This window comes from Leptonychotes weddellii, chromosome 1, assembly GCF_054177405.1.
Source record: "Leptonychotes weddellii isolate Sample4059 chromosome 1, ASM5417740v2, whole genome shotgun sequence".
NCBI classification, from domain to species: Eukaryota; Metazoa; Chordata; class Mammalia; order Carnivora; family Phocidae; genus Leptonychotes; species Leptonychotes weddellii.
In genome coordinates this window covers 185446019-185462440 of record NC_138369.1, presented here as the reverse complement: position 1 = coordinate 185462440, position 16422 = coordinate 185446019, and the positions used below count along the sequence as shown (strand labels likewise).

Sequence of the window (16422 nt, the reverse complement as noted above, 5' to 3'; positions counted from 1 at the left end):
GTTCTCACCCTCCTCCTGTCTCACTTGTCTTGGGGCAGTTCTAGGGTATTTCCCTAAAGAAATTATCTTTTCTTCCAAAGGGCACCAGGGCCCCCAATTCTAAATGTAGACTGTGGCTGAGCATGGATGGTCTGGCGTGCCCCACCCTTCTCCCTGGGAAGGGCCAGCAAGTCCCTAGTCATCCTCAGTAAGGAGACCAGATGCTCAGTCCTCTGATGGATACACAGATGCACACCTGTCCCTGCCCCCTCAGCCCACTGTGGGGTGCTGATGGCTGTGAGCCTGTTTGCTTCATTGTTGCAGTTGAGCTTCTCTTCATGACTGAGTCCAGAGCAGGCAGGGAAGGAGCCTCCTCCACCATGCCAGTCCCTCCACAGGTTACACCATCGTCCGTGCCAGGACCCCAAACCAGCTCCTTACCAACCTGGTGCCCACAAGAGCCCTCTCTGTGAAGGCCAGCAAACACTCTCCTTCGGCGACAGGACCGTGGCAGCTGCCAGCTGATTTCGAGGATGTGATTTCTATACGAGCCCCGGCACTGAGGCCAATCTGCCTGGGTTCGAGTCCTGCCTCTGTCACTTAGAGCTGGATGACCGCAGGCAGGTCATTTATCTTCTTGGAGCTTCCATTTCCCCATCCATAAAATGGTGTTAATAATAGTGCCTAAAGCAAAGGGCGATTGTAAGGGTTAAGTTAGTAAATATATGTAATGTGCTTAAAACCACAACAAGCACACAATGAGTGCTATGTTAGTGTTCAGTATCATTTTATTAGTTAATACTAATACAAGGAATCCACCAAGGTCAGACCTCTGCCAAGTTAAAATGAAATCTGGAAAAAGGGTTTCCATGGGAGTCTAGTGGCTTCGACTGGATATGCTGTCAATAAACTGAGCAAGGTCAAGCTCGCAATGGCCTTTACCCCAAGAAGAGAGCTAAGAGTCTGCCAACTGCAGACTCAAGTTGCGTGCTTGTGTGTTACTCAAATCAAAAGGAACCCAAAACAGAAACCCCAAACCACAGGCCCACTGCATATATAACCTCCCTTTCGTTATATTGTTCGTTCAACAAACTTTTTACCAACTTCTTAACGTGTGTCAGACCCTAGCCTAGCTCTATGAGAAATCAGAAAACGAATCAAGCTTCAAACATCAGTTGAGAGACTAAAGGTTAAATATTCATCCATCCATCTGTTCGTCTGTCTGTCCATCCATCCATCCATGCATCTGTCCATCCATCTAATCTGAAGTATCTACTGGCTTCTATCATATCCACAAGGACAGAAGTCATCATAATTCAATGGAATGATTTTAGGGGTATTAGAAAATGCTTAAGACCTTCTTCTCCTCAATCCTCCTTTGTACCCTGATTGGTGCTTGAAATTTCACTATTAAATCTTTATCCTTTAGACTTAAAAAAACCTCCTGGGTGGGATAAAATGTTAAGCTATTACAAGTCATTTGCACCTGAGAGCTTAAAAAAGGACCTAAGGGTGGACTTTGATGGCAGGTAGGAGAAATGAGGATGAGGGTCCTGGGTGGGAAAGGAGGGCTGGAGCCCCCAAGCCTAACCTCCCTGTCTGCCAATGGTCCTTCATGCAGCTGGCTCTGTGTGCGTGTAACCCCCACACTCCGAGGGGGCAGGAGCAGTGTCTGTCTTGCTCACCAAGCACCCTGTTGCTCACACATGCTGGAGTTCTATAAATCAATCAATCAATCAATAATTGATGAACCTGTGTCTTTGCCCTCTGGCCCAGGAGATGCTCATTTGTCCGTCAGGAGCCAGGGCCAGGGCCATGGGCCTGGGAGCTTTCATACTTCAGCCCAGAACAGGAATGAATTGTTCCAGAGAAAATCAAGATTAATAAAGGTTTAACGAAAGTCTACAAAACATAACATGATGTCCACTTTGTTCATGGTTAAATGTAGTATTTATAAAAATATCATAATCTTTTCAAACTATTTGGAGTTCACATTTTGTCTGTCTCTGCAGGATTTCCCAAAACGACACAATCAGTGCCAAGAAATCAAAGGCAGTTGTAAATTAAATGTGATTACTTGTAGCCAAATCACCCCCAAAGACAAAAGGATAAAAATCATCCTCCCAAATTCCCAGCATAAAATTACAGATCGTGCAGGTGCATTTCACTATAGATGATATTTACTAAATAGAAGAGGCTCTGGACCTATGATGGCTCTGAAGTAAAGATGATTTTGTTTACAACAGTTACTTCTAGAGAAGAGATTTAAAAAAGAAGCTGTGTGGATTTGGTTGTGGGTCAATCCTCAGTCAGTAATATCTAACAGATATTTCTGAACTGTTCCAAGCTCCCGGCACTTCCACGAGACGCCCCCTCTGCCATCACCTTCCTATTGCCAGTGACACAGAGGACAAATTCTGGTCCACGCTCAGAGCCCTTTGCCCACCACTGAGCTCCTTCATTGTCATTTAGCACCAACCAAAGCCATGCAGATCAAGGACTGCAGTGAAGAGAACACAGAAGCCTAAGTCCCCGCACTTGGAGCATCGTGATGGAATCAATGAGAAAGGGACAAACACATGAGTCAAGTTAAATTGTGACTCTCAGCAATTCTGAGAGAGCAATTCTCTCCCAGAATGCCCAGAATGTGCTGGAGGCGTTCCCAGCACAGCCCCGTTCCCTCACCCTCGGGTGCTATCCTACCTTCCAGAACTATGCCCAGTCCTATCAGGTTCTCCAACAAACTTCTCGTGCATCCCAAGAAAGCCACCTTCTTCTTTTGGCACTGGCTTCACATTTCACCTTGTCCCTTATCTATGACTCATAGCAAACTGTCCCTCCTTCCACACAGCACCCTACGACCCACCCAGTTCCACACTCTACCAACAGACATCACCTAAATGCCCGCATCTGCAATTGTAGCCAAAAAATAGAACACAGTTGCATGTTGGTCAAAATTCAATGGCTTGTGTCCAGAGCATAGCCTGCAAGTTGAGAAACTCTTGAGTTGCAGTGTGGGGACGACTGCCAGGTGAGCAGCTCAGGGGAGGGTGGGAGGTCAGGGCCACAGGAGGGGATGGATCATGGGCAGGCATCAGGCTCTTTGCAGGGGAGCCACGCGTAAGGACGAAGAGGACGAGTGCGTAGCCAACGGGCCCGGTGCAGGGAGCGTGGGCAGGTGGGCTGGGCTGACAGCGGACGGCCTTCGGCACTGGGCTGGGCAGTCAAGGCTTTATCCTGGCAGCCCTGGAGAGTCACCGGAGGGTGTTTGAGGGAGGAGATGACTATGATCAGATGTATCAGGCACTTTTCCAAAGTGCAGAAATGACATTTCTGGTTGGTCCTGAATGTCTGCCTTGGCCCGGCTGCCTCCCACTGCGCAAGGGCAGTTAACCATTCAACCCATAGCACATGTTCCCACGCAGGCCCTTCTCAAACGGCAAGGTAATACTTTTCTCTCAGATACTCTGGCCTTGAAGCTTCCAGTTGGTGGAAGAGGGAAGACAGGAGGGTGGCAGCGTCCCCGAGGAATCCTTGTTTCACACGGGCTGGCCCCCAGCCAGGCACTGGAACAGCCCCACCGACGAGGGACCTGATGAAGCGGACGGGACTCGGGGCCTCTGCATGTGAGTTTGGGGTGAGGCTATGAGTCGGGAGGGTTTGGGGTGGACAGTCATTTGTCTGGGGGCTGTGAGGCCCCGCCGACCAGAGCCGTGGGCAGGCAAGGGTTCTCTTGGTGACGGGCAATATCCCCCTGTAGAAAGACAGCTGCAGGGGGCCTGGCGGCCCCTGGGGGGATCCCAGCAGCCGGGTGTGAGGGCAGCTGGGTTCCTAATGAGCCCAGGAAGGTCAAGACGCCATTCCTGAGTGTTTGGGCAGAACCCTTTCATCACTGGCTGGCCCCGGTCTGGGGGCAAGGACTAAGTCCGTTGAGTGTTCCAAGGCGGCGTCAGCTTGAGCTCACGGTCACTGACCCTCTGCACTGTGACTGGCTTGTTTCTCCTGCAAAGAGGGCCAGGCGGAGCGTCCAGAGTTTCCAGACGTGGGAGCCTTATCCTCCCCACAACCCACACCCCTCCCCGCCAACACACACACACAAGCACACATGCATGCATGGGAGAAGGGGCAGGAAAGTTACAGATCTCTCTTAGTAAGGGTAAAACGGGGGAAATTCCATGCAATCTGATCCATGAGTTAATCCTTCAGCTACCTTGAACCCCACATTGCCAACAGCTGCCATGGTCTTCCCAGGATGGGCGGTCTTCCCGAGGCCTGCTGGGAGGGCCACAGGCAAAGTAGAAAGGGATCTGGGATTAGCGCCCTGACAGGGTCCCCAAACGTGGAGTCACTCAGGACACTGGCTTTTGGCTGCACATTCCCACCGAGAGATTTAATTCCTGCAGTTTTCAAGGCCCAAAATCTTTTAATCGCTCAGTTTCGTTTTGAAGTCTTGGGAAACCAGAGAAGAGCCCCATTGCTGCGTTCTCCAGCGACTCAGCACCAGGTCTGGGCTCAGCCCGGCTGTCCAGGCTGGCTTGGATGGAGTCAGGAATGGATTTATCCGTAATGATGATACATCTTCAGCGCACAGGCCTTGTCTTCGTTGAGTGTCCTTACTGCACTTACAAGTTTTTACATATATTATCTCAGCATCTTCTAGACAGTTCTGGGAAGCAGCTCTTATGATGTAGATAGCCAGGTGAGTCATGTAAGGCTGAGCTGTTTGCCCAAATTAGTGAGCCTTGAAGTCGGCCTCCACTCTTATCTGGCACCATCTGTTCGGCAAAAATCTCTTACGGTTACTGTGTTTTACTTGCCTACATCTCTAATGGGACCAATGCTTTTCAACCTGTATAAAAAAAACAAATAGGGAAGAAACACAGATTCTTCCTTTGGTACTGTGAAAATGTTACTATAAATATTTGTTTTCCAGTAATTTTTTTAGATAAAAATCAGTACAATTGTCAATTCTTGTCAAAAAAATCATTCCCTCACTTCTATCAGGGAATATCTTCCATTACACAGAACAAGAAGTCTAAGAGCCTGTTTTCAAGGCTTCTTCCGATGTCTTTTTTTAAAATGCAGACCGTCCATCTTGCCAGTTCAGGAGTGATTCTTGGCGCTTTTAAACTCAAACATTCCTCCCTCCAGCTGATCTTCATATGCCTCACACTGTTTGCACGACGAATGGCCGCCAGGGCCACAGGCTTTTCCCGGGGCTGCCAACAGCAATAACACACCAGGATTTTTCCACTGGGGGCCGTGTGCTGGGAGGGTGCCCGGGGCTTGCTCTCGGAGGGCTCCGTGGGGGGGACTCTGGAAGGAACAAGGAGTAGCTGGGACTCTGGTGCCTCACCACTTCTCGCTAGGGGCTGGGGGCCCTGCCAGAGCGTGGGGGCTTGGACCAGAGTCTCCAAGAAGAAGCATGCCACCCAGAGGCAGCTAGCTGTTCCCTCCTAGACTTGGACGTGCACACCCAATGGCCGCACACACCTACAGCCCCCCTGGAACAAGAGGAAAGTGAAAACAGATTTAGAATGACAGGTCTGTTTCCACTGGAGGCCACTCTTGGGCACAGGAGATCAGCAACAGCTTTGTTTTCCAAAGGCTCCTCCTTGGCAGGTGTTTACAGAGGCATCTGGGCTACACTTAAATGAGGAAAAAATAAACACTTGCAACCGTATTTTTTTATTCTGCAGAACACTGCAGAAGTGTCTCCTGTTCCTTTCAACATCTCAACGAGATGTACTCAGGGGTTTAAGGGAGGAAAAATCCCAACGTCCAGTTCCTGGCTCCATCCATAACCAACAGGACAGGCTGCAAGGGCCTGCAACTGCCAGTTCCCACAGGACCCCACCCTCAGAAGAGCCCCATGCTTGTTTGATGCACCGCATTAGCTTATATTTCGTTCATCTTGAAATTCTTAATGATTTTTGAACAAGGGGCCCCACATTTCCATTTTGCACTGGCTTCTGCAAATGACGTAGCCCATCCTGAGAACAGGCAAAGGTAAACTATGGTGGCCCGTACTCTTCAGAGAAAATGCACAACATGGCCCTTTGTATATGTCTGAAGACTAAGCTAGAAACGCCGTGCACTATTTCATCTGCGAGGCTTTTGCCTTTATGAAGACTTCTGTAATCTGAAATTTCACACCTGACCCAATTAATTCTAAACTTCTTAAATGTTTTAAAAGCACATACCTGGAAGTATCACTGGTCTCCCTCCGAGGGCTGAGCCAGTCACATCCTTACCAATGTGAGTATTATTCTTTGGGGCCAGGGACAGGAGGAGATTTGTTTTCAGGGGCCATCCAGGAAAATATAAAGGCCCTATGGGGTAACTTCTTGGCCAAGATTAATACATGAGGTGGGCTGAGTGCCCAGGAGGGGCTGGGGTCCCAGAAAGAGGACTGGGGTAGTAAGAGCAAATTCTGGGGGGTGCTGGGAGGGCACTTGATTGTCTAAGTTCTCAAAAGAATGTTCTGGGCTCATGTGCCCTATCCTGGTCCTCTCGTGACCCCATTACAATCATTTCATCAAAACTGTGCTTACGAGGGTCTGACGTTCCCTTCGTGTTGCTAAATCCAACAATCATTTCTCAGTACTCAGATTACTTGATTTGCCTGATGACTTGACATGTGCATCACTCTCTCCAATGTGGATCTCTGTCCTCACTCACTACTCGGGGTTGCCTCCTCCCTTGTGGCCACCCCTGCGTCCCAAGCTACTGTCTCTTCCTCATCACCCAATCTCCGATGTTGGAGGGCTCCTGGAGCCACTGGGCAGGCTCTGTGGCTCGCATCCAGTCTCATGGCTCTTAATCCCACATCTATGCTGTTGTGTCTCAAATGGCCTTCTCCAGTCCACTCTCCTCCTGAACTCTGCACGTCTACATCTAACCATGAGCGTCCCCACCTGGGCAGTGATAGCCATCTCAAACTCAACATGTTCAAAACAAAACTCTTTCTGCCCTTCACCCTCCAAACCTACCCACCTCCTACTGTCTTTACCTTCTCAATAAATGGCAACTGCATTCTTCGAGCTGCCCAAGCAGAATCCCTGGGGCTGTGTTTGACACCTGTCTCTCACACCCCACAGCTAACCTGTCAGTGAACCTTGTCAGCCTCACCTCTCTTCAGCACCCACCTTTGTCCCTGCTAGCATCGCCTACCTGGATGATCACAGGAGTCTCCACTGGTCTCCCTGATTCAGCCCAAGTGTGACCCTGGACAAGTTACTTAAACTCTCTAAGCCTCAGTTTCCCTATCTGTAAATGAGGACAACAACATGCTCATCATAGATTTCTTAAAGGATTAAATCAGCTAATGCCAACAGACACACTTAGCAATGTTTGGCATATTGCAAACACTCAGTACATTTAGCTGTGATTGCTTTTACTCTTATCATTAATAACTAACAGCTTCTGTGCACCTGGGCTCAAAAAGCTAAATTTACAGAGAATGAACATTAAACATAATTTTTAACTGTATTTTATTTAGCATTAATAAATCTCAGTCATATGTTTGCATTTGACACCACATTTTTAATCACTGCAATATATTCCCAGTTCAGTTTCACAGGCTTACAAAATTCGTAGAAGAGTTACCTTATTCATGGAGGTTTCCGGCCCAGCTAGGACAATGTCCTGTTGCTTGTTTTCATTTCTGTTTTGACATTAAGTCCCAAAAGGAGGTCCCACTGAGCCTTACTGGATTTCCACTGGAAAGCCTGGCAGCATGGGATCAGTGGATTTATACACTTTTCCAGTCTGGAGAGGTTGAGTTATTTGATTGCTGTATGGGTTACTTACTGTAGTTGGCACTTGCTCTTGAATTTCCACAACTACAGTCTTCCAAATTCTTCCTTCTCCATGTTCTCTAACCTCTCCTTAGATTCTGTCCTCTCTATACTTTGGGACATAAAGTTAACTACTGCCTTGTTGTTTTCCATGACAAATGTGAAGTCATCAGACTGTGCTCAATGCCTGTTCTGGGAAGGATCTCATATTCAGACATGAGTGCTTTTTTTCTACAACTCCCCATGCTGCCATTCAGCTAGTCCCCTGTATTGATTTCCTAGGGCTGCTGTAACAAAGTCCTGGGTGGCTTAAAAAAACAGGAACTTATTCTCTTACAATTCTGGAGACAGGAGTCTAAAATCAAGGAGTCACCAGGGTTGGTTCTTTCTGAAGACTGTGAGGAAAACTGTTCCATGCCTCTCTCCCAGCTGCTGAGAGTTGCTGGCAAATCTTAGCATTTCTTGGCTTGAAGATACATCATTGCACTATCTGTGTCCTCTGTCACATGGTGTCCTCCCTATTTCTCCATGTCTTCACAAGGCCATCTTGTTATAAGAACACCAGTCTTATTGGTTTAGGGGCCTACCCCCTACTCCAGTATGACCTCATCTTAACTAATTATGTCTGCAACGACCTTATTTCCAAATAAAGTCACATTCTGAGGCACTAGATATTAGGACTTCAACATTATCTTCTTGGGCAGGGGGCATAATTCAGCCCATAACATCCCTTATATAAAACTTTCCCTTGGAATATTTTAACTATGAATCATCTAATCATCATTTAACACTTTAGACAATACCCATGTCTTTTTACTTTTTTTTTTTTTTAAGATTTATTTATTTGTTTGAGAGAGAGAGAGAGAGTACGCAGGCACACAAGTTGGGGGAGGGATGAGGGAGGGAATCTCAAGCAGACTCCCCACTGGGCACGGAGCCCAACCCGGGGCTCAATCTCAGCCACCCTGAGATCATGACCTGAGCCAAAACCAAGAGTTGGACACTTAACCGACTGAGCCACCCAGGCGCCCCATACTTTTTAATATTTTTCTTGTGTAACAGGTTTTTATTCACCTATACCTTGAAAAATGAAAAACAACAACATAGCAAATCTAGACAACTATCTTGTCAGGAAAAACAGCTATGCAAAGGCAGCAGTGTTATTTTACTAAATGAAATTCAATAATTTCATTTAGAAATATTTATCTGCCGTATTTGTAATGGATTCTAATGAAGTCTGGTGAGTTGAAATTAGAGAGATAATGCCTCCTGAGAAATGGTTTGGAATTTTTATGGCTGTGGTTACTTAAACTTGAAGTTTTCACTAAATCAATAGATTGTTCAATCTCGCTGAGTTGAAAATGGTCTCTGCAAGCATCTAACCACATAGCTATGGTTTTCATTTGTATTAACCCAGGCTTCTCCCCAAACCAGTCCTTGTTATGAAAGATAGATTTTTCTTTAGTCATCCAAAAGAGAGGGGAAAATTTTAATCTATAAATTGTCATGTCTATATGACGTGGGCAAGATATTTCACATTGATATCCCTGAATAACATGGGCAAGCTCTAACCACCATGATAGTAATAAGTTAGTCATACAATTATTCTGTCTCTGGCTGTCACAGAAAGACTGCAGTTCTTCTGTAACATGTATAGATGGCAGAGAAGTCCTCATAAATTTAAAATACAGATGCCGGGCGCCTGGGTGGCTCAGTTGGTTAAGCGACTGCCTTCGGCTCAGGTCATGATCCCGGAGTCCTGGGATCGAGTCCCACATCGGGCTCCCGGCTCAGCAGGGAGCCTGCTTCTCCCTCTGACCCTATCCCCTCTCATGCTGTTTTTCTCTCTCTCTCTCAAATAAATAAATAAATAAAATCTTTAAAAGAAAATAAAATACAGATGCCTGCCAGTCTGAAAAATAACCCAAGGAAAGTTACAGAACGTTTGGAATGGTAATGAAGGAAACTTCATTCTTAGAGCCAAAAACCCCACGGTATGGCCCATCCTGAATGAACATGAAATGGTTTTTCCAAAATATTACTTGATCACTTTCTCATGATTCTTATATATTTGTGTAAGAAGATGTACTATAATCGTACCTCCAGAGTATACCGAAGCGTCTAGGAAAGAGATCCATTTGCTCTGTACATTAATAAGAAACCCAGTGTCCAACATGTACTTTGGAAATACTAGTTGGAGTTACTTCATTCGGACATAGCATAAAAGTCATTTCTTCTCTCATGTTAGTTTTGCTAGTTTATCTCACTAAGGTGAATCCAAATCTCCCTTGAGTTTATTCTTAGTTCCCAAGGTGTGACATTTGTGAAATATCTAAGCAACAATGAAGAGCCAGTCCGGTTGGAGCGACAAGAAGCACAAACAGGTTTTTTGAACCAGACGTTTTCTTGAATTGCTGAACATCAAAGTTGAGACAACTCTGCATTCTTACAAGGTCCAAGGACCATCTTCCTTTAAAGGCAGCCCTTCCTTTTCCTTGATAAGCTCTAGGAAACCAGGTTGCATGCTGTCTCCACTGTGGATCTAACACCACGTCAGGAGCCCTTGGGGCAGATGTGTGTGTGATGGCTCACTCCCAGACGGCTCTAAATCTGCTCCCGCTGAAAATTGGTTGAGTGGTTGAACCTTCCAACTCTTCCCTCAGACAGGAGTGTCCAGGGGATTCAGGGTAAAGAAATTCCCACACGCCTGGCTTGTGCCCTCCTTCCCCACAGCCCCCAGGACAGGTCTGACATGCCCTTCAGCAGTGTGGGTGGGGAAGGGCCAGCCAGCCATGTGTGCCCAGAGGTGAGCTACTTGTAATGGGACTGAGTTTTCGAGGGGTGAGGTAGGTGACAGCTACAGGTAGCCAAAGGTGAGACTTCTGAGGGACGGGGACATCGTGTGACTCAAACGTCCTACTGGCCTCATAGCCGCATGCCTCCAGGCAGTCTGGATGGCGGGGGAGACCTGAGCTCACACTCCACCAAATGAAGAATGAACTGGATGTGCCCAGGACATCTTTTACTGGACAGTAAAAAAGCAGGAGCAGGGGGCTAGGTGAACAATGCCTCAGTCCCTTGCCCCCACCAGGCTATCCCCACTAGCCCCTGCTGTTGAAATGACACTTAACTGGGAGACAGCTAGAGTCCAGGTAGACTGGGAGGTTGAACACAATGGAGAGACTCCACCATGTGTTAAGGGTTTCTGCTCTTTTTTTTTTTTTTAATTCTTTCTTTCCTTAAAAAAGAAAAAAAAAGTAGCTCACAGACAACAGAGGAAGGAGCAACATAAAAGTTTATATGGAAAAAACCCCTCACCTTTCAGATCTCGTGCTCATAAAACCAGATCCAGTTTGAGGGGCTGACAGTGCCCTGGTGTTTTTCACAGCTGCCCTTCATGGATTTTCATGATACTTTATAGCTCTGGGGCTTTCTGAGACTCTGCTGGGGGCAAACCCTACATCCTGCAGGCCTTCCTATCTGTGCTCATTCAGCCTCCCGAAAATCAAATTGTTTGGTTTTGCTTTTTGTAGCAACTCTAGCTCATCATTGCGCCATTAAACTTTTAAGGGAATTATAACCTCTCAGTTTGCTTGCCAAAGTGATTTGACTTCAAGTTGTTCCCGGAAAAGTCAAGAGACGGTCTCTAGACGAGTAAGTAAGTTTAGGAAATGCTACACAGACTTTTCTGGGAGGTTCACAATGCACACCTGCGTATTACCAGCAGTGAGAAGGCCTGCAGTTACCAGCTCTTCGCAAACCCACCTGACATCTACACTCCTCACACAAGACATCCTGCAAACACAGCGTTGCAGAAACATTCCTTGAGAAACACCATCCTAAATCCTGCTCGCTCACACAACTAAGCCACGTATTGCCCACCCAGGGGTGTGCTTTGGGGGCTTTGTGAACCCCAGTGCAAGACCCAATATTTATTCCTGTTACGCTCAGCCCCACCTACCCAGCCTGTCAAGGTCTTTTTGGAACTTGATTCTTAGAACCATATTTGTCTTGGACTCACGTCTCCCTAGCTAATGTTTCCACAAGCACACACACGTCTGCAGGAAAAGAGTAGCCCATAGGTGAAGCAGTTGCAGCTCTTCAACCCGCCGGCTAGTTGAGTCCTGCATGCACTGCCCCTCTTGGGAGGCATGCTTGGGCAAGATCCTTCCGGAGTATCAGGGATGAATTTTATGTGGTTTCCAAGGAGATGCATTCATTTGAAGTTGTTTTTCCACCGAACAGCCCCAAAGTGAAAAGCGGTTGCGGGGAAGCTGAATTATGACCTAATGCCAGTAGCAGCTGCTGGTAACTACAGGGAAGGGGTGGGAGAGCTGATGGCTGGGAGTTGGGGGCTCATTAACACGCACTTCTTAAATTAGCAAATCCTTCTAGTACAAGTTTAAAAATAGGAACCTAATGGTTTCTAAAATTAGCAGTCATGGCTCTCCATAAATATTTAGACCTCCAATAAACTTCTGGTCCACTTCCCTAGACTAATGGGGTCAAGGAGGCTTAGCTTTTATGCCACATTCTTGAGGATCAGTGCACTTAATGACTGACCTTGACAAACAAAAGCTTTGAGAAGCCCCAGAATGCCCTGGACCAGGGACAGCCTGCGTGGCCATCAGCCTGGGGACAGCATCGAGGCAGGACTGGAAGCATCCCAAAGGTCATCTGGAAAAGTCTGCAGCCTCTGGGCTACCTAGAGGAACCAACTGTCCAGGTTGGCCTGGGACTATCCCGATTTCACACTGAAAGCCTCCCAGTCTCCAGCAAACCGGAACGGTTGGTCACCTTGGCCACCTGGCCCACTGCCAAAGGACTGAGACCAATGTTCTGGGACGTCTTTGGGGAGAAGAGTCAACTCTCCAGAAGGCACTGATGATACCCTCCCCCCACCCCCTGTGGTCTTCACACCAGTGTCACTCCTATTTACTTGAGAAGGGTAGTGGTTGAAGGAGGAATTAAACCACAGAAAAGACCAGCCCGGCCAGGCATGGAACTTCATCCCCTGCACCCAGTTTCCCCATGTGTAAAACAGGATGAACAGTTGCCGCATCCCTGGGTTACTAGGGGGAATAAACTGGGCCGCGTTATGTCCGAGAAGCGCCCAGCACCGCTTATGCCTAGAAATTGGTGCTCTGGGTGTCAACTCTGCTAGGGCGCTCAGCGCATCGGAGGGTCGCTGAAGCAGTCCTGGCCCACACATCAAAGCGACCCCTGGGTGGGCCCCATCTCTTCCCCGGCAGTGACTGCAGGACAGCCGGCCCTGCTCTGGGCAACAGGGACTGCCAGGGTCCCCCCACCCTGAGCCCAGCACCTGCATAGAATGCGCACTTGCTGAGTGGAGGGAAAAATCCTTCGTGGGGAGACAAGGTGCAGGTGACCAGTCAGTGTGAGGTGTGTGTGAAAAACACTGTGTCCTGGACAAATCATCCTTTAAAATGCCTGTGCAAACCCTAATATTGTCGCCACTGCCAGAGGACTGCATGTCCTGTTTGGCACCACAGTGTTTTGCTGTCCCCTAGTTTTGCTTGTTAACCCACACAGAGCTAGGAATCGTTAACCAGCACAGAGCTAGGAATTAGCTACAAGGCTAAGACATCTCAGCCCAGTACGTAGTTTTAAATCCAGCAAGATGACGGTACAGGCCCGCAGTGGAAACGTCACGTGTTTGTTACTAACCAAATCCTGTACTGTAATTGAGTAGGGGATTTCTCCACCAGGGACCCAGGGTTCAAGACCGTCGCAGTGAGCGTCTGCATGGCCTGGGTGGGAGAGGCCCTGCCAGCCCACAGTTTGCTCCCTGCAGCCTTCCCATGCTTAACTGAGATGAAGGAAGGGGTGGGTTTTGCCTACTGGGTTCCTCCTTGGTTCAGGATGCTGAAGTGACTTGTCATCAGCAGAGAAGCGTCCCTTTTCTCCCTTCAGGACCAGGAGACGCTTTGGGGCCATGGAGTCTAGCTCCCTCGTGTTAGAGAAGGAAGCTGAGCCCAGAGAGACACCCCGAGAGTCACCCAGCCGGTGGGGGTGGCAACATGGATTGGTACCCTGCCCCAGGCAAGAAAGAGGAGCCTGTGGGGCTCACTGGAGTATTTCTGCTCACCCGCCCACCTTCCTTCCTCCCTTACTCTTTCCTTGCATCCTTTTCCTTGCTTCTCTCCCTCCTCCCTTCTAATATTTCCTGAGTGTCCCCTATTTGTCTGTCACTACAGAGGTGCTGGGTCCTTGCCCCCCAGAAGTGTGCCGGATTTTGCCATGGTTAGAATTTTTTAAACCTCTGAAATGGCTCCACATTCCTGTCTCTCCGGAAGGCAGGTAGCAGTACCTGGTTCACAACAAGCCCACCCCTCTGCAGAGAAGTGTGAGGGGAGGTAGCCTGCCCGGAGGGGGTGGTCGCTGATTTGTGGCCTGAGCCCCAGCACCTCAGGCGCTGGTGACCTTGGCCGTTCCTGGCCCCTGGCATCCGTGGGCAATCTCTAAGTTCACATCCAGCTCCAGGACTCTGGAAGAAAGCATGAGACCTGCTTGTGGCTGCTAAATCTCTCCCTTCCTGAGAGCACAGGGAAGTCTCCCACTTTCTGAAGTCATTTCATCCTGACGGGCAATCCGAGGCTAATTTCTAAGTCAGAGGTAGCACACACCTTAACTCTTGTCAGTCCATGCGTTGGTTTAACAACTGAAGTGATTACCGACCAAACGGTAGGCAATGAGATTCAAATGCAGCAGAAGTGTTTCAGGGTTGACATAAGGTAGAACTTCCCACACGTGCTTGCTCAGTGCTGACAGATCAGAAGTGGGGGCCGTGGACTGCCCTTCCCTGGGGTCCTTGGGAAGCCCCGGCCAGCCAGATTTCTGCCGTCATCCCTTCCCCTCTGGCCTTCCGGGGAAAACTTAGGCAGCTTACTCTCTCACCCAATGAAGCGGCAGAAACTATTTATAAAAATATGCTAATTGTCGAGGCGCCTGGGTGGCTCAGTTGGTTAGGCGACTGCCTTCGGCTCGGGTCATGATCCTGGAGTCCCTGGATCGAGTCCCGCATCGGGCTCTCTGCTCGGCGGGGAGCCTGCTTCTCCCTCTGACCCTCCCCCCGTCATGTACTCTCTCTCTCTCTCTCTCATTCTCGCTCTCTCAAATAAATAAATCTTTAAAAAAAAAAATATGCTAATTGTCATACCAACTGCCTATGGAAAACTCAGTTTTGGCAGCAGAAAGAAATGCATCAAGATAATCTTTAACCCATTTCCCCTCTCTCCCCCCGCCCCGCCTCCCGGCTTCATTAGGACTCCGGCGGGCGCCTGAGCGAGCCCGGCAGCCGGCCACCGGGGCCATGGCCAGCACGGCCGTGCAGCTGCTGGGCTTCCTGCTCAGCTTCCTGGGCCTGGTGGGCACGCTGATCACCACCGTCCTGCCGCACTGGCGCCGCACGGCGCACGTGGGCACCAACATCCTGACGGCCGTGTCCTACCTGAAGGGGCTGTGGATGGAGTGCGTGTGGCACAGCACGGGCATCTACCAGTGCCAGGTCTACCGCTCGCTGCTGGCGCTGCCCCGGGACCTGCAGGCGGCCCGCGCGCTCATGGTCATCTCGTGCCTGCTGTCGGGCGTGGCCTGCGCCTGCGCCGTGGTGGGCATGAAGTGCACGCGCTGCGCCAAGGGCACGCCCGCCAAGACCACGTTCGCCGTGCTGGGCGGCGCGCTCTTCCTCCTGGCCGGCCTGCTGTGCATGGTGGCCGTCTCCTGGACCACCAACGACGTGGTGCAGAACTTCTACAACCCGCTGCTACCCAGCAGCATGAAGTTCGAGATCGGGCAGGCCCTGTACCTCGGCTTCATCTCCTCGTCCCTGTCGCTCATCGGCGGCACACTGCTCTGCCTCTCCTGCCAGGACGAGGGGCCCGCCAGGCCCTACCAGGCCCAGCCCAGGGCCACCACGGCTACCACCGCACCCGCCTACCGGCCCCCCGCCGCCTTCAAGGACAACCGGGCCCCCTCGGCCACCTCGGCCTCGCTCAGCGGGTACAGACTGAACGACTATGTGTGAGTGCCCAGGACCTGTCCCTCCCCCGAGCGCACAGACGCAGCAGGACCCAGACTCGCCCCGATGCCGGCTCCCGGCGCAAAGTTGACTCCTGGGCTACTTATTTGTGTCCAGAGGAATAATATGAACACGAGGGAGTGGGCTTAGAACACAGGGAAGGAGGGAGAAATAAGAGAAGGGGAGAAAAGCTCTACATACCAAAGACTTCATCCTTTCTGGGTTTTTATTTATTATATGTATTTATGTGGGTGATTTAATAACAGCTGAATGAAAAGCAACTTGGGAGTTTGGTCTGTGGGGTTTGTTTGCAATACAGGAATAAACCTTTTGGATGTGGTTGTTAATGAAATGGACAGTATCCGTTTCCGTTTCCAGTCTATTCTGTCGGCTGAGGTCTCGGAACCACAGCAGGCTGTCAGGGCCCCACGTTGCAAAGCAATGGGGACACCCCGGGAGTGGCCCCAACCCACACATGATGGGAAAATCAGAGGAGGGCCGGGCTGATATTCATCTAAAAGCTGCTTGAGCAACACAACCAAAAAGTCACTCCAGCTTAAGCCCAGAGGCAGGGCAGGAAGTACAGGCCTTCCTAGGGGGAAA

The 16422-nt window shown here is 49.3% G+C and overlaps 1 protein-coding gene across 1 annotated transcript; it reads left to right on the top strand.

Annotated features, from left to right (window-relative positions):
- Positions 1–15111: 15111 nt before the first annotated feature.
- Positions 15112–16127, top strand: CLDN14 (claudin 14). Its single transcript, XM_006745398.3, has one exon. It carries the CDS (start codon positions 15112–15114, stop codon positions 15823–15825), a length of 714 nt encoding a protein of 237 aa, XP_006745461.1. The 3' UTR covers positions 15826–16127.
- Positions 16128–16422: the final 295 nt, after the last annotated feature.

Bases quoted from the DNA above. Each gene is read 5' to 3' on its own strand.
- CLDN14 (XM_006745398.3), top strand. From the start codon at position 15,112: ATGGCCAGCACGGCCGTGCAGCTGCTGGGCTTCCTGCTCAGCTTCCTG.